Source organism: Argentina silus (genome assembly GCF_951799395.1).
Source record: "Argentina silus genome assembly, chromosome: 12".
NCBI lineage: Eukaryota > Metazoa > Chordata > Actinopteri > Argentiniformes > Argentinidae > Argentina > Argentina silus.
The window spans coordinates 18,647,821-18,665,952 of NC_139666.1; the positions used below are offsets into that span (position 1 = coordinate 18,647,821).

Consider the following 18,132-nt stretch of genomic DNA (forward strand, 5'->3'; position numbering starts at 1 on the left):
TCTGTGGAGATGGGAGAACCTTCCAGAAGGACAACCATCTCTGCAGCACTCCACCAATCAGGCCTCTATGGTAGTGGCCAGACGGAAGCCACTCCTCAGTAAAAAGCACATGACAGCCCGCTTGGAGGTTGCCAAAAGGCACCTAAAGGACTCTCAGACCATGAGAAACAAGATTCTCTGGTCTGATGAAAGATTGAATTCTTTGGCCTGAATGTCATGCGTCACATCTGGAGGAAACCAGGCACCGCTCATCACCTGGCCAACACCATAACTACAGTGAAGCATGGTGGTGGCAGCATCATGCTGTGGGGATGTTTTTCAGCGGCAGGGACTGGGAGACTAGTCAGGATCGAGGAAAAGATGAACGGAGTAAAGTACAGAGAGATCCTTGATGAAAACCTGCTCCAGAGCACTCAGGATCTCAGGCTGGGGTGAAGGTTCACCTTCCAACAGGACAATGACCCTAAGCACACAGCCAAGACAACGCAGGAGTGGCTTCAGGACAAGTCTCTGAATGTCCTTGAGTGGCCCAGCCAGAGCCCTGACTTGAACCAGATCTAACTCTGGAGAGACCTGAAAATAGCTGTGCACCGACACTCCCCATCCAACTTGACAGAGCTTGAGAGGATCTGCAGAGAAGACTTGGAGAAACTCCTTAAATACAGGTGTGCCAAGCTTGTAGCGTCATACCTAAGAAGACTTGAGGCTGTAATCGCTGCCAAAGGTGCTTCAACAAAGTACTGAGTAAAGGGTTTGAATGCTTATGTACATCTGATATTTCATTTTTTAATAAATTAGCAAACATTTCTAAAAGCCTGTTTTGGCTTTGTCATTATGGGGTATTGTGTGTAGATTGATGAGGGGAAAAAATGAATTTAATCCATTTTAGAATAACGCTGTAACATAACAAAATGTGGAAAAAGTGAAGGGGTCTGAATACTTTCCGAATGCACTGTCAATATGGTGTGTTACTGTTTTTTTTTTTCGTGAACTCTGACCTGTTCAGTTTTCGTGACCAGCCTTAGTGGAACCACAACCTTCCCCACTACCCCACTTGTACAGTTAACACACAGTCTCTCTGTGTGTTTATAGCATTATCATTCAATTGGCTCCTGGCTTCTGAAAACGTAACATTCTTAGTTAGAATGGCTTGCAGAATAGATTGTCACTTGGCACAAAATGTGTGCATGCGTAAATGTGGAGGAAGTTGATGTTCTGCTTTCTCTCTCTCTATTCAAGGGCATGAACTTCATCGCTGGCTACCTCATCATCATCACTAAGGATGAAGAGAAGTCTTTCTGGCTGATGGATGCTTTGTTGGGAAGGATACTCCCCAGTAAGTCTCTCAGACTCATGGTTAGCTTGTGAAACCTGTCTATAGTATGTCTGTCTTCAAAACCTGTTTATACTTTGTTTATACAAATACTGCCTGTGCACACACTCTTATTTTTTTTGAAAACTGGAAGCATACTGTACTTGGTAGAACAGCTGTCTGACTATTTGATATATATATATTTCTATGATACTGTGTAAGTACTTCAATGCAGGTTTGATTGATTGAGATGTGTGCCTATGCTAGTGTGAGGTGAAGTGTGTGTGTGTGTGTGTGTGTTTTGTATTTGTTTGAGAAGAGCTCCTTTGCTGTGTATTTTGGGAGTTCCCATGCTCACGTGGTTTGTAGTGAGACTTTGTTGTGGATTTGTAAAGCAAAGCTGACATTCAGGGGTGAGCCAGCACTGAAACCACAGGATGTTTCCAGGACACATCCCACCAATCCTCCACACACACTCTCACTCGTCACAGCATGTTTTCCTGTTTCCAGGATATATCCCACCAATCTTCCATATACACATGTATACACACACCAAACTGAACTTAATTGCCCTGGCTATGTTGTAGGCTACTACAGCCCAGCCATGCTGGGTCTGAAGACGGACCAGGAGGTCCTGGGGGAGCTGGTGAAAGTCAAAGCCCCTGCCGTGTGGCAGACCATGGCTCAGCATAACGTCATGTGGACCCTGGTTGTCTCCCGCTGGTTCATCTGCCTCTACATAGACATCCTGCCTGTAGAGGTGAGGTCTATTGTTAATTATAAGGTGTGTCTGTCTGTCTGTCTTTTCACACACATGCATGATGGGAAGTTATTCTAGCAGGGCCAGGCCTAGCCTATGGAGCATAATAATTTATGTATTGATAACTCTCTTCTCTCCCCTGTTCCCCCAGACAGTTCTGAGGATCTGGGACTGCCTGTTTTATGAGGGCTCTAAGATCCTGTTCCGTGTGGCTCTGACCCTTATCCGGCACTACCAGGCCATGATCCTGGAGGCCAACTCACTGCCAGATGTGTGTGAGTGCTTCAAACAGATCACCCATGGAGCCTTCACACAGGACTGCCATACCTTCATGCAGGTGAGAGAAGGAGAAAGATTAAGTTACCCCCAGACACTGATCATGACAAAACACACAAACAGTTAATTGGCGTTGGTGTTCAGTGTTTTGTTACTTTCTTTCTCCGGTTCCTTGTATAATACAGAAGATCTTCATGGAACCAGGAAGTCTCTCCATGGCAACCGTCACGAAGCTGCGAGAGGTGTGCCAAGAGCGCATCCTGGCTGAGGAGTCCAAACTCCACCCCTGACGACGTCCCCCATCCCTGATTGGCTCCCCACAGACCCTGCAGTTACTCTATGCCCTTAAGTCTAGGATCAGCTTTGTTGTTTGGCTCCTACTGATTAAGGTATGGGGTTTGTATGATAGACTGACACCAGGTTAGATTTTAAGTCCGGAAGTAATTGTAGTGACAGGGACATAAGAAACTCTGCTTAAACTGATTTTGTACTGGTCCTAACTTGAGCATTCCTGACTATGGGTGCCCTCAGTTTGAGCTTGTGGTGAATTGCATTTACATTCCAGTGGTTCTTTCCATTGTATAGAACTTGGTAGTATTCAGGAAGGTGCAATGTATTGAATAATTTAAAAATATATATTTGATAGAAATGTAACTAAATATACTTAAGATCTGAATAGATCTGACATTCCTTAATGCTGTGTGTCATAGCCATGTCTGTGCTGCAGTGTCTAAACACTCTTCCACAATATTGAGCCAGACTGTACACAGCCCTGTCTTGGCTCTAGCTGAATATTTCCTTCTTTGTACTGTAGAACACACAGGGATTCTTTGCATTGTATAAAATAAATAAACTGTAATTTTGTACGTTTTCTCTGGTAGGAAGGGAGTCATGAACTGTGGTTTGAAAGCAGAGTTGTAAATATCAGCTGTTTTTCATCTAATAGGAAGTTTTACTATGCCACAATAAAGGGCTGCTCTCTCACTGTGACCTTTCAACTCTGTTTGATTTCTTTGATGGTAATAACCATCTAGAATCGGAACTGTGTTAGCTTTGTTTGACAAGCTTTGTTGGACAAGCGGTTTGTGTGCCCAAATGCATGTGATCTGGAACAGAGCCAGACAAAACAGCAGACAGAAAAGGAACAAGCAACCAACAAATATCATTCTTCCATTTTATTTTACTCTCTGCATTTAGAAAACAATTCAAACATTTTCTCATTAAAACCTTATTAAATCTTCAAGTTATGGATATTAACAAATCTAGATGAGGGGGTTGAGAAAAGAAAAAAAAAAAAGTTTTTACTTCCCCCTTTCACGCCAAACAATGAACCTCTTCGATGGACCAGGCAAAAAAAAACATACAACTTCCCTAACATGGTCAAATACACTGTGCAGAGAATGAGTGGGAGAGTATAACTCCGTAGCATTGGCATATATCAATGTCACAAGTGTCTGGAGGCACAGATGAAATTTGGCATGGGAAAAGAAATGAGGCTTCCCCTAAAATGGGACCCATCTTTATGCTGTAGTATTAATGCAGAGAAGCTTATTATTCCCTCAATCAGAGCAGTAACCCTTAAATGAGCACCGTGTAACTTGTACTTCAACAACCACTCCCATATGAGTGCATCTCTAAACAAGCACTGTATGTGCTTCTATCAACAACAACAAAACACCCTGTAAATGTAACTAAGAAGTGATATCTAGAAAACCATCTTTAAGGTCACTGCAAACAGAGGAAAACAATAGCCGACCAAAGAAATAGTAAGTGGCACCAAGTTGGCACCTAAACACAATCAACGTAACAGCATTCGCCAGTCATCTTATTCTTCAGGTAGTCGTAATGGTCGGTTGGCTTAGTATGCATAACTCTCATTGTTCTAGCAGACATCGCCACAGTCTGAGTTGGGAAATGCCACCACATCCCCTTCATAGCAGTTTTGTGTAACAACAACAGCAACTCTGTCAGTTCCGTACAACTACTTCCCAGAAGGATAGTTCAGCCACATTACAAGTGTTGTGAAGACCATGGATGAATCCCTTCAATGAGCCACAGGACACTCCCTTTTACACCTGTCCCTTCCATACCCATAAATGGACAATAATTGGATCCTCACGTTTGCCTTTGATTCATGCATTCTGGTGGATGCCCTATGGCGGCAGTATTTACCTTTTGAACAAGCTACAGTCCAAACCCATCACTACAACAGGTTTACCTCATCTTGTGAATACTTGAGTCCATAGACTAGGTTAACTTGTAATTTTGAGTGAACGATCCCTTTCAAATGAAACAAGTGTTACACTCCTTCACTCTAGTCTGAGTCAGTAAAAGAATAGCATATTTCAGCTGCTTCATGGGGCCCTAATCAATCAGCCTATATCATTGTTTCTGTTCTGCTGGAGGTCATTCCTGGTCCCTAGCTGGGAAGTACACTTCTCCCTGATCCTCCGCTTCATACTCTATAGAAGGGTATTCACTTCGCAAACATTATTATGCAACAAGTGTTAAACCTCTGCGGTTAAGAGAGGGGATTGGTTGAAGCAGCCAAAGACAGTCCCAATATTCCCTTTAGACAGGAGTGACGACACCTCCTATATGATGTGACCGACAACATGGCTGCCAAAATCAAAACCTAGAAAGGCCCATCAATGAACCGCAACAGCAGCAGCAATACTTGAACAGACAATCCCTCAGAAGTCCATAGTCTGAAACCAGTAAAACGTAAGCATGATAAGGCCCTAAACAACACACAGCAAAAGTGAGTGTGGATTATTTTGTTTATGGTTACACGGCCCCACCCACCCTAAACGCTGAGTGATGTCTGTCGTGGGCATTTCATTATATAATTACAATCTCTCACCAGATTCCCATTTTTATACAAAAGAGCAATTCAGTCCTGAAAGCACAGATCGACCCCAAGAAAACCCCAAATTTGAGTAGTGAGTGAGCAAGTGTTGAAGAAGGGCTGGAGGAAGGGGGCAGCCAGGGTTCTAGGAGTGGAGAGCGAGGGGCTGGAGTGTAGGGGGGAGTGGGGTCGGAGCTGGAGTGTAGGGGGGAGTGGGGTCGGAGCTGGAGTGAGGTTCAATCCGTCTGGGAGATGGTGGTTAGTTGCAAGGGTTGGGGGTTGCGCTCTCAGGCTCCTGGGGTCATGTGACAGGAAGTGACCTCAGATGGTCTGGTAGCCGGCATGGCTCCTCTTCCTGCCGATGAGGTAAGCCACAAGGACGATGAGGACCAGGCCGGCCAGAGCTGCTCCCACGATGATAGGGATCAGCATGTCATCCTCATCCAGCTGGCACTCCTCGGCTGGGGAGAAAGAGAGAGAGACAGATGATGATGATGCCTTCTTTCATCCATTTGTCTGCATAGTGACACACACCCTCTCATTGTATTTACATGTATGGAAACACAGCTCCATATAATTACCCCCCCCCCCCCAAGCACTGTACCGTTTATAAGTCAATAATATGGCTAGCACTCTCAAATAAAGACAAATAAATTATAATTGAATACATATAAGCACTTTGGACACACCCATTTTACCTGCTGATGTGTATGACATTATAATTAGGAGAGAGGTTAGGAAAACTAAGTGTGACAGATCGAAGGAGGAGGAACCAAATGAGAGTAAGAGACAAAAAGAGAGCAGGGATAGAGAAATGAGTGCTTCATTTGTATTGATAAGTGAGAATGTGTGTGTGGTTAGGTGACATGTTCAACCATCGACCCCCAGAGCACCCGCAGTACCTGCTCCAAACTGTTCTCCAGAGAGGCCAAAGGGCTGCACCTGCAGCTGGAAGGTGTTGAGAGAGAAGTTTTGGACCACAGCCAGATTCTGCTCTTCACGACACATATAGGAACGGCCCAGAGTCCCCCGCAGGTAGTCTAGACTGTTATTACTGGCAGAGAAGGGCTCTGGAGAGAGAGAAGGAGGGAGGTGGGGAGGGGAGAGAGTTTTAGGGTGCAATGAGAAAACAAAGAGACACAAGGGGGGGGGGAGAAAAAACATGGGAGGAGTTGGGAAGAGTAGGGGAGAGGAGAGGATGGATGGCACGAAAAAGGAGGGTTACATGAGAGAAACTTCATACTAGACAGATTGAGGTCATGAGAGATGGATAAGATAGATAGATCATGAGCATCATGTATTATTCATCCGATAAGATGTTGCTCAGATGATTTATTGATTGTTGAATTATGCATCCACACACTCACCACTCATGTCCTGCCAGGCAGCGGATAGGATCACTCCACTCAGGTGGTACTTACTGGATGTAGCATTCTACAGACACAAGACCACAACCAGTGAGATCACTCACACACGGACATGCACAAATATATGCATGTACACACATGCACACAAGGCAAACAAACAACGTGAAGAGTTCACTTGTAAATATCAGTCATCATAGGAGGTCAGTCGTAAACATACAAAACAACCCCATACACATATTAGGTAGGCTTAAACGTATTCTAACAGACGGCACGAAGGATTACAAAGTGTTACAATAAAGTGCCATCTTGTGGCAATTAGAGGCAAGTGCAGGATGATTGACACTGACTGCAAGAGAGTAATATATGCCATTTAGCTGACGCTTTTATCCAAGCGACTCACATTGCAGTGAGTGCATACATTTCAGTATATATGGTCCCAATGGGAATCAAACCCACAACCTAAGCGTTGTTAGCGCCACGCTCTACCAACTGAGCCACAGACCCACTGTGAGTGAATGATGGAGAGACTGGGGGGACAGAGAGAAAGAAAGAAAGCCCAGGCAAATGGAAAGGTAGAGAGCTGCTAGAACCCTGGGTGAATTTTCCCCTAAAAATGTGAAGTGCTTTGACCTACTCAGCAACTGGAAAAAGCCATGTAGAAATCCCAAATAAAAAAGGTAAAAAGAAAGTGGGCCCTCACCAGGGAAAAGAGGAAGGTGAGGTTGGTTTTCTCCTCATCAGCAGTCAGCTGCAGGCTGGCGCTGTCTGAATCACATGAGCCTGAGCTCTTGGTCACGTTGGGCTGCAAGTTCACCACTTCCAGCACAGTCTGCACAAACACGACAACATTAGAGTCGACATGTTGTGTGTGTGTATGTATGTATGTGTGTATGTATGTATGTGTGTGTGTTATAGAAACATGATTGATAATGTTGTCTGTGTTTGTTTGACAGTATGCATGTGTGTGTGTGTGTGTCTCAGTATGGTCTATAAACATGCTTGTTAATGTTATCTGTGAATGAGTTGACATTGTGACATGACATTGTGTGTGTGTGTGTGTGTGTGTGTGTGTGTGTGTGTGTGTGCAGCAGTGTATTGGTGTGTGCTGTTTGTGATTACCTTACTCATGGTGGCAGAGCTGAAGCTGATGTTGAGCTGCAGGCCCATGCGTGCCATCAGGCAGGCAGTTCCGTTACTGTTGGTTACCGTGTAGTTGCCCCTTTCTGGCCTGCCAGGAGTTGCTGGCGGTGGGGCTGTGGTTTGGGGGGCTGCAGTGGTGGGTGGGGCATCAGTGGCAGCAGTCTGATGCAATGTGACAGCTGTGAAATGGAGAGCCAGTGTCAATGGTATTTGCTAAAATGGATTAAAACCTGTATTAGATCTACAGCAGGTTGGAGGCTGGTGGAGGTAGAAATTGGAGGACGGGCTCATTGTAATGCATGGAATGGAATGAGGAATGGTATCAATCCCTCATTCCGTTCCATGGATTACAATGAGCCCGTCCTCCGATTTCTACTTCCACCAGCCTCCGCTGATCTATAGGCCACTAACTACATATGTTGCACTTCTCCAATCTAATCTATGCAACCAAATGCCAGTCTACGCCAAGAGAAGTAGTGTAACAATGAGCTTGCATTGAGGCCTTACCATGCTCGTCCTAATCGTCTAATAATGTCACCTCCTCTCCGTATGATGACAAATAAGCTAACATCAGCCGTGACATTGTAATGATCTTTGATGATGACCAATAATAGGATCCGTTCCTTCGTCTGCACTGTTCCTGAACAAATGGTATAAACTCTTCATTGCTTTCAGTGTGAGGGAGCCACTTAGTTGACATTGACTATTGAAATACACCAATTGAGTGGGTCAATTACCTCTGGTAGTGTGAAGCTAACTCCTTCCATGTCGAGGCATAAGACGTGTGTTTGTGGCATAACATTAGTTTGATTTATTTGGGGAGGTCACATGCAAATTCCAAAAAGCTTTAGGTAGTCACATGCCACCAGACACATTTAAGAATCTTTGGAATGGAGTTGTATCTGTTCATCTCTTCAGTCACTTCCATTTCTACTGCAATAGACAGCGCTCTCTTTCTCTGATGTCAGTTAGTCAGTCTGTCTGACTACCTCCCTTTCTGTTGTTCCACTATCACTGCAACACGTTGCACTAAGGAGCACTATAGGAGACCTTTTCTGCCTGCCACAATAAGACTGTACAACTCCTCCGACTGGCTCGGGGTGATCAGAGTCAGGCTGGGGATGTTAAATCATACTGGACTGTTCCTACTGTATATAATGTTTCAGACGTCTATTTTATTCTATTCTATTATTACTTTATTTTGTTGTTTGGTTGTTTGTGATGAGCTGCAGTAACGCCTTCATTTCCCCTCGGGGATCAATAAAGTACCTATCTATCAATCACCTCTCTGTTTACCATTTCTCCCTCTCATCAGTGTTGCCTCTTCTCTTCCATCGTCTTTTCGCCTCGTCATTATTCCAACAAGCCATTACCACCTCAGATGGCTGTACTCAGATAACGTTTCTCTCATTAGCTGAGGAATTTATGAAGAGAAGACTACAAACGTGACTGATCTATGACACCAGCCTCTGGTGGCTAAAAGAACAAGGCTACAGACCAGTTATGTGACCATATCAGAATCGACAGAATCCATAACCCATGTTTTTTTATACCATAAGGTAGCCAGTGTACTCCACAAAAAAATCCAATGAAGTCATGTTTCATGGCTCATCAGCCGGCAGACGCTCTGTAGGAATCACGTGAGCAACACTGACAACAGCGCACCTGCATCGTCGCACGATGCCACTGAACTAGAAAAACAACTCTGCTCAGTCTCCTTTCGACCTGGAATTAGTGTAGTGCATTTAGGGCATCACGTTATACTAGTACGACAACCTATTTTTACACGTCTGAATATCATAACCAGTGGCACGCACCAAAGTTAAAAATGTAGGGTTTTATTTATCTAAAATAACTTATCCATGACTGCTCTTGATGAAGCCCCGAGTAGTGTGGTTCAGCCATCATAGCCATCTATGCCAGGTTCAGCATGAATACTCACCTAGAAGCGCAATGAACACTACTCCGATGGGTAGGGGTTGTTTGTGGCTGTGTTGATGTATCATGTTTCTGGTCAGTTGTTTGCCCAGGCGAAACAACACACACGACCCACAGAGAGACTGGAATAAAGCAGGACGGACAGCTAGCTAGCTGGCTAGCAGCAACAACACGATTCAGTCTCACTCAGCAGTCCTGCGGCAACAGAAATCCTCTTAAACAACAATCTTAGGGGGGGGGAACAGAACTTCTTTTCCCAATATATTCGTTGCTTTAGTCGATCAGAGATGATGATATGTATATTCGTTCAGTGGTCGTCACATAACAATCTCTGCTCACTGCAGCACCACCAGGAAGAAATGACAATAGTCATGTGATCGAGGTTTTAAGAGCCGCCCAGAAACGTCACGTACAGAAATGATTCAGTTTTGACATTGAACAGCTGTGATCACTGATGTCAAGTTGGTTACAATGTTACTGCATGCGGAGCGGCTCACCGGCTACACTGTTACATTCAAGTCTCATTAGACTTCCAGCTAATTCGTGACAATTCATTTGAAACGATTATATATTGAGACCGGACAAGGCTCCTTTCATTCCGACTATACGGCGAGTTGGTTCACGGTGCACCTACCATAGTCAGATAATGCCGAGCATTTCGCGCGGGGATGTTGAAATGCTTTCTCTTCTCAGTGCTACTTAACCCTTCTTCACCTCAATTATTGACCACTCTATCTGCAATCTCAAAGTACAATTCTAGTCTTCTTCCAGTCTATGTCAGTGATGAGGGAATAGTGAAACACTCAGGGCACATATAAGCCAAGCTTGGGCTTTTGCGCATACTGTACACTACTGACCTGACCTGCAAACCTTGTATACACATCGACACTATCTGTTGTTATATTGTGGTCTTTAAGCCAGGGTCATCATTTCAGCACAACCCTACCCTTCCCTAACCTATCACAGACATGACATACCACAGATAATGCAACTGATACTTTCTTCACCATCTGCACTAAAGCAAACTTAATCAAGGATTAGCTGCATTATGCAAAGTAAACCATGTCATATAAAAGATTGAAGGCCGTATCAGCCTTCTGCTTTCCAATGACCTGACTGACACAAGTTTGAGCTGCCCCTCACATACACAAACACACACACACACACACACACACACACGCACAGATACACACACTCAAACACACACAGGGTGCCCCCTTGACACTTTCCCACTGAAACCACCAACAAAGCTTTGTGTGTCACACACACACACACACACACACACACACACACACACCCTCAGTGCAAACAACACATGCAGTGTTGAGTTATGTTTATTATAGATCTCCTTGATATACTTGTGTGTTCACTGTGAATGTCAAAGTGAATGTCTGCTGTTGTGAGGTGTACAGTAGTTCTAACCACTTGAACGAAGTTCTGCTTTACGCCATTGATAGAGACTGACTTGTAAACAAGTAATGCAAATGTATTTATTTTTGTGTTGTGGTATGGTGTTGTTGAATTACCTTGTTATCTCAGCATGAGCTGATTAGTGTGTACAGTAAATGCAAAGCAAAGGCTATGACCCACACATCACTCATCTCTCTTAAGGTTTAGATGAAATATTTTAGATACATTAGCACTCTGTCAATCATATGAAATCTACGGAAGGACCCTATGACAACATTTGGGCTGAGAGAGAGAGCGAAAGACTGATGGACGGATAGAAAGACTGACGTCAAGACTGAGGAAGAAAGAAAGAGATGCTCAGATAAAAAGTTGAACGCTGACAGAGGTAGATTTAAAGAAGAGAGAAGAGGTTCTGAGAAATAGAGAATGAAGGATTGAGAGAGAAAAAGAGAAGGGGCAGATACATTAATGTCAGTGCAGCCACTTCCTGTGATCAGAGAGTGAGAGAGTGCGGTGGGGGGGCGGGGGGGGGGGGGGGGGGGGGCGGGGGGAAGAGAGAAAGAGAGACATAGAATAAGTTGTACAGTGAGAGTCTTAGCCATAGCCCAGCATTCAGCCCAGGACAGACAGAGAGGAACTATCATCTGTGTCCAGAGAGGGAGGGCGAGAGAGTGGGATCGTAATGGCCTCCCTGAGGACAGATGTGTTTCTGCTACTGATGCTCGTGCCTTCTACAGGTAAATGCATACCCAACATCACTACAGTCGTTACTAGATGGCTATGGAGGAATGTACTAAAATGGCGATACCCTTGAAACTGTTGAGAAAGCGCATGAGCTGTTTGCTTTTATTCTTTAGCTAGGCCAGTTATCAAAATCGTATTTGTAGTACTGTAACTCAACAGTGTTGGCTTCCGTCCTTTCTAACGTGGCCAGAAAGTGACAACAAGGTTGTATGTGCTGTCCAATGGCCCATCATAGAGCGCTCTCTCACACCCTAACCTCCTACACCTCCTTTCCCACCCGTGGAGCTCTGTCCGGGGGTCCGTTGTGTGTTCTCTCTTTGCTAGTAAAGGCAGGCTCCAGAGGTAGTGAACTTCTTCTGTACCCAGTGGTTTTGTATAGAATGTCTCAGTCTAAATGTGTTTCCTCTGCTTGGGGGGTCTGTGAAGAACTTGAAAGCTTTGCTGTTGTCTTGTTTGTTTCCGCATTACCAGAAAGGAAGAGAATACAAAAACACACAGATGAGAGAGTTTGTTGCTGTTTCAAAATGCAAAGGCTTTGAACACAACAACAATGAAGCAGCAAGGGGCCTCTAAAAGATTCACTCTTCAGTCTTCAAAATGTTAGTTGGGTAGCTGATATTTGAGCTTGAAACTATGTATTTCATCGATTAATACTCTTATTTTACTTGATTGTTCACACAAAAATGTTCTTTTCTGGCAATGATTTCTGCATGTGTGTCTGCAGCGGAACTGGAACATATACTGTAGTTGGGAATTTTTCTCACTCAAACAATCTTATATAGTCTGTAAGGCAATTTATAATGAAAAAGAATTGCAAAAAGAAAATGTGAAAGGTTCCTGTAGTTTGTTTGTCTTCCAGCCTAGTTGCATTTGAATATATTTAACACATGCCCTTTTGTGTTTGCATCCTTTTTGAATTATGTGTGTAGTTGCATAGACTTATGCAGGTACAGTGCATGTGTGTGCCTGTATGTGTGAGCTTGTGTGAATACCACCAGACAGCTAGACCCCACCAAATAGCCATGATCTGATTTCTGCATGCACACACGCAGGCACACAGGCACGCAGGCACACAGGCACGCAGGCACACAGGCACGCATGCACACACACACGCACACACACAAATAAGCGCAGGCAGTTAGACCACCAATGTCTCTAATTCTCATAACTTAGCTTCTGTGGAAACCACTGAGCTAGATACTGAATCACACATACCAACCACAAGGAGTACACCCTCTACTCAGTAACCGGAAAGACACTTATCTAGTAGGTGCTAATTTATCTGGCGGAGATACAAGTCCACCACTATAGTCTCCATTTAGGCCCTTGTCAGCGCTTTAGGTCTTTGATCTCACCAAACCTCTTCTGACTTTACATGTGCCTATAGCAGGGGAGGCTGGTGGAGGTAGAAATCTGAGGACGGGCTCATTGTAATGCATGGAATGGAATAAGGAATTAGATACCATTCCTCATTCCATTCCATGCATTACAATGAGCCCCGTCATCCATGCACCAGGCCAATTTCTGCTAGCGTATCTTCCTAACTGCTTCAGCTCAATGGGAATGACAAATAAATGTTACATATAGAAGTTACATAGAAGTATTCAGACATAGCCAGACTACATGCCTCCCTCTATCTGTCTGTGATTGAGTGACTTTACGCTTGTCTGTGTGTCGTGGTTGAATGGCTCTGTGCTCTTCACTGGCTGCAGAGGCTGCAGAGGCCACGTCTGACCCGGTCGTCTGCTACATCCTGGATGGAGTCCTGCTCCTCTACTGCATCATAGCCACGGCACTCTTCGTCAGACAGAAGGTGAGCCACAACACAGGTATCAGGGGAGGCTGGTGGAGGTAGAAATCAGAGGACGGGCTCATTGTAATGCATGGAATGGAATGAGGAATGGTGTTAAACACAAAACACAGATGTTTGATACCATTCCTCATTCCATTCCATGCATTACAATGAGCCTGTCCTCCGATTTCCACCTCCACTGACAGATATATGTATATAATACAGTAAAGAATCATGTAAAGGCGTGCTCAACTCAACAAAAAGTATAGTTCTGATCAGCATGTATGTGGGTGCTGTCGCCCCAAAGTAAAATATACAGCCAGCTCTTCCAAAATAAAGAAAAATAAATAATTATTTAATACACACTAGCAGGTAAAATAGGTGTGTCCAAAGTGACTGTTTATATGTATTTAATTATAATTTATTTGAGAGTGCTAGCCATATTATTGACTTATAAACGGTACAGTGCCCGGGGGGTAATTATATGGAGCTGTACTTCCATACATGTAAATACAATGAGAGGGTGTGTGTCACGATACAGACAAATGGATGAAAGCAGGTATCTCATCTCCCTCCCTCTACTCTCTCTCTCTCTCTCTCTCTCTCTCCCTCTCTCTCTCTCCCTCTCTCTCTCTTCTTTCCTGACTTCTCTCTCTGTAGTTTTTGAAGCCTTTACCAGAACCTAAAGATGATCCCACATCTTCCGTGAGTTGTCTACAATGTTCCATACTGTTTGTGTGAGGGTATGTGGCATCATTGACATCAGAGAAGGCTGGTGGAGGTAGAAATCGGAGGACAGGCTCATTATAATGCATGGAACGGAATAAGGAATGGTATCAAACACTTCATACCATTCCTTATACCGTTCCATGCATTACAATGAGCCGGAACTCCGATTTCTACCTCCATCAGCCTCCCCTGATTGACATTCTTCATGTGTATCTATGCTGAAGACTCTTCAGACTTCAGACTATGAGGAACTCAACACTGACCCACAGTCTGGAGCTACCAGGGTGAGTGGACCACAGTATTTTGTGTTTGTGTGTGTGTGTGTGTGTGTGTGTGTGTGTGTGTGTGCGCGTGCATGCAGGTGTGCATGTGTCTGCCTGCATATGTGAGTGTGTGTATGTGAGAGTAAGATGTTTGTCTACACTATCAGCCTCTTTCATGTACATATAATACTGATAACATTGGCTTCTTGAAATAACCTATAACCTGTCCATTTTCTAATTCAGTACATGTACAGCATATCCGCACAGTCTGGTTGCTGTGTTAATGTTTGTGGTTATTCTTTCAGACGCGCAGGCAGGAAGCTAGTAGCGACATATACCAGGTAAGGACCACTTAATACATACCAAGACCTAGATATAAGCGAGAAAGCTGCCTCTAACAATGCTGCGACGTGTCAAAACACGGCAATCCTCAAAGCAACTCAAAGTGCAGATCTAGCAATAGTTTAGTTTGCCTGACTGATCTAATGCAATGCAGTGGTTCCCAAACTACATCTGTAAACAACCTAAGAAATGTTCATGTGACCCCTCAGATGACCAAACTAACCAATATTTCTAGTCACATCCCATGACTTCACCCAATAGGAATTGTCAGTGACCTTCCAATGGGTCCTCCTAACTTATCCTTTGGGAAGCACTATATTGTTGGGAGATGGATAGCCCCAGCCTTTAACAGACAAACTATGCTTTTAACAGGTTTTTCCTCAAATTCTGTCCCCTTTTAGACAGTGAACCCTGATTATCCTTGGTTAGGGTTAGGGTTAGCTAACTAAGCTGTTTGCATAATATAACCACTGAAGCAAGTCTGCTTCAAGCGAGCATTCCTGGGTGGCTGAGTCTTATGACCCAGGAAGACACATTTATACCAAAGGCAAACCCAGGAAAAAGTTCCCATGTCTGTGTAAAATAATTTATGCTCTATTTTGTTCTCCAGTCTCTTAAAAAAACTGATGATGAAAGTGATACGTACCATGTGATCGAGACGAAGGGAAGGGTAAGAAACACATTCACTCACTGAAAAAGCTGCTTCCTGAGCAGAATGATTTGAATCATGTTTTAGTGATCACAGAAAGAATACGGTAAGATTGTTTTTATGATATGTAGTGGCAGTTTCACAATATAAGAGATTTTCTTGGTAAACATACAGAATACAATTTATTTTTTGCCATATTCAGCTTATAGAGTCATTAGGACATAATTGGTAACACTAAGATCAAACACACAACTTCTGTTTCACTATGCAAACATTATGATCCAAACTTAGAAACCTGAATGAAATTTTAAAAAATTAATCACCAATTGTGCAATGGTTGTACTGTATTATAACTTCAACATTCTCTTTCTGTATTTTCTCTCCACACTCAGGCTCGAAGGAGCAAGAAGGAGAAGAAGCCCCAAGTCAATGAGGTACAGTTTAGTCCCATCTCACAATTTGGGGTCCACTTATTAAAATATGATCACCTAACATATTTTCTGAGAGGAAAACTGATCGTAAACTAGCCATCTCCATCAAGGTAAATGGAACCATAATTTTCTTATTCTTTCTTCCACCTCCAGTCTTCCCCCAGGAAGAAAGAGAAGCAAGATTCACTAGAAAAACGGCCCCCTGCCCCACCACCTCCCAACTGATCCAGAATCAGCAGTTTGTGTGGAGGCAGCAGAGTCCACTCCACTGATCTGATCTCCTGTCAGCTCCTATTAATGGAAGCCCTCTATACTGTTATCTGTGTTCTGTCTATCGATAATCCATCCCTGAGCTTGCTTCTCTGTGCTGTTATTGCGTGTATTAGTGTCAATAGGAAAGGGTCCATGTCTTCTCTTGGGCCCTTTCTCAATTGTTAGGAACACGGCTCCTCGCGTCCTCCACTCACTTCCTCCTCAAAAAGCATTAGAGGAGAACATGCAAGGGGAGGAACCTAGATCTTCTCCTCCCATGCGTTTTCAGTAGGACATGAGTGGAGGACAGAGGAAAGGAGTCGTGTTTCTAACAATAGAGAACAGGCTCTTGTCATCTAGTTTGTTCCGTACTGCTGTGGCTGCCTGGCTGGTTTCTGATTGGATGTTTATGACGTCATCTGGCTGTGTGTGGTTGATCATGAGACCATAATAAAAGACAGTGCACGTTCCAATGTTAAAACACTTGGAAAATGGTTTAATGATGTTTACAACAAAAGAGAACTGTACAGTTACAGTAAAAGAGTATCTTTATATATATTTATATATATATATATATATAAAAAAAACAAAAAAAAACAAAAACAAAAAATACAGCAGACAAATGCATCAAATCTACCATGTATCCTGATTCACATACTTAACATTTCTACACAATCGCTCAGTTCTATGCCATCATGACTGGAGGCATTTCGTAGTCAGATCAGAGGCGTGTGTCCCCTTGGCAACAGTGAGCAGTGTTCTAGTCCATAGTGAAACCTCTGGGACCATGTGTCACAGAGACAGCCAGACTCCCAGAATTCGAGAGCGACAGAGTCTATTCAGAGGAGACTACAGAATCTGAGGAAATAGGGGACACATTCCTTAATTTAGCCCAAGCTTCAGTGAGAGTTATACAATTTTTTACAGAATGCATTTCTTGAAATCCACAAACAGAAGAAATATGTACATGTTTACCTTTTTTCTATTCATTTAAGTTTTTAAAACCATGGTCACGCCGTGAAACTGATTTCACACACATATTTTTGACACACCCAAAACATACAAAAATACTATAATCTTTAACCTACCAAGAGTAAGACAGTTCTGCAATTAGTTCCATGCTGTGGCAGAAAAAGCAATACACCAAACAAACAAGAAGTTTTAAAACAACAGACTTTTTTCACTTTGTTTCTCAGAAATATATCAAAATATACATCTAAGCTTTGGAATTACTGAGGCTAGGACTAAAGCCAGTGCTGGGTTTGTCTCTTAATACACAAGCTGCAGGGTGTGTGTGTGTGTGTGTGTGTGAGAGAGAGAGAGAGAGAGACAGAACAGAGAGAGAGTTATCTTTGGTATCTGCGTTTGTCAAACGTTTAATATTTGGATTTTTGCTTTGGGATAGCGCTTGTGAGATCCTACGACTCCCCATTTGGAATAAAGCATCAAACAAAGTGTCTCTGGAGTCCATTGGCTAAAAGGGCTAGGCCAATTGGATCCAGCCCATGCAGAGTGAAGGACCATGATGCATAGTGTCACAGCTAAACAGAGAGAATCAAGAGAGAGGGAGGAAAATGAGAGATGGAACAGAACACACAGCGGTCAGACAGAGACGGTGTATCCTAGGAAGCCAGAGAATGTGTATCCTGACAATTTATGTTGAGAGAGACAAACAGACACACTGTCATCCAACAGGCAGAAACAGTGTATTTTAAATGAGGGAAAAGGTGTATCCTAGCAACAGTCCTGGAGACAGACGGTGAGTCCTGAGCATGTACAGTGTGCACAGGACCAACCCTCAGTGTGTATTAACAAACATCACCCAGCTACAATGGGATTGGTTAATTTACTTGTCTATCAGAGAAGCCCACTTTGCCCC

General features: G+C 43.5%; 3 protein-coding genes across 4 annotated transcripts in view; 2 read left to right on the forward strand and 1 right to left on the reverse strand.

Moving 5' to 3' along the window:
• The window catches only part of LOC310813571 (growth hormone-regulated TBC protein 1-A-like), a 4,748-nt gene extending 1,420 nt beyond the window's left edge, over positions 1 to 3,328 (forward strand). Inside the window, exons 4-8 of the mRNA XM_083682631.1 lie at positions 1,020 to 1,056; positions 1,240 to 1,336; positions 1,900 to 2,072; positions 2,224 to 2,409; positions 2,534 to 3,328. Coding sequence (XP_083538757.1) covers positions 1,020 to 1,056; positions 1,240 to 1,336; positions 1,900 to 2,072; positions 2,224 to 2,409; positions 2,534 to 2,638 — 598 coding nt within the window. The 3' untranslated portion in view covers positions 2,639 to 3,328. The remainder of the gene's footprint in view (positions 1 to 1,019; positions 1,057 to 1,239; positions 1,337 to 1,899; positions 2,073 to 2,223; positions 2,410 to 2,533) is intronic.
• Positions 3,329 to 3,508: 180 nt separating this feature from the next.
• lamp1b (lysosomal associated membrane protein 1b) lies at positions 3,509 to 9,981 on the reverse strand. 2 transcript variants are annotated; one of them, XM_083681790.1, is made up of 6 exons: positions 9,646 to 9,981; positions 7,683 to 7,882; positions 7,264 to 7,392; positions 6,564 to 6,630; positions 6,099 to 6,266; positions 3,509 to 5,657 (listed from the first exon to the last, which is right to left on the reverse strand). In XM_083681790.1, the coding sequence occupies exons 1-6, from the start codon at positions 9,707 to 9,709 to the stop codon at positions 5,518 to 5,520; spliced, it is 768 nt and encodes a 255-aa protein (XP_083537916.1). In that variant the 5' UTR covers positions 9,710 to 9,981; the 3' UTR covers positions 3,509 to 5,517. The 2 variants fall into 2 exon arrangements, with proteins under 2 accessions (XP_083537916.1, XP_083537917.1); XM_083681791.1 differs by lacking the exon at positions 9,646 to 9,981 and adding an exon at positions 8,211 to 8,438.
• A 1,667-nt stretch (positions 9,982 to 11,648) lies between these two features.
• Positions 11,649 to 16,728, forward strand: cd247l (CD247 antigen like). Its single transcript, XM_083682297.1, has 8 exons — positions 11,649 to 11,788; positions 13,508 to 13,608; positions 14,248 to 14,292; positions 14,541 to 14,600; positions 14,885 to 14,920; positions 15,532 to 15,591; positions 15,963 to 16,004; positions 16,155 to 16,728. The coding sequence occupies exons 1-8, from the start codon at positions 11,734 to 11,736 to the stop codon at positions 16,224 to 16,226; spliced, it is 471 nt and encodes a 156-aa protein (XP_083538423.1). The 5' UTR covers positions 11,649 to 11,733; the 3' UTR covers positions 16,227 to 16,728.
• The last annotated feature ends 1,404 nt before the right edge of the window (positions 16,729 to 18,132 follow it).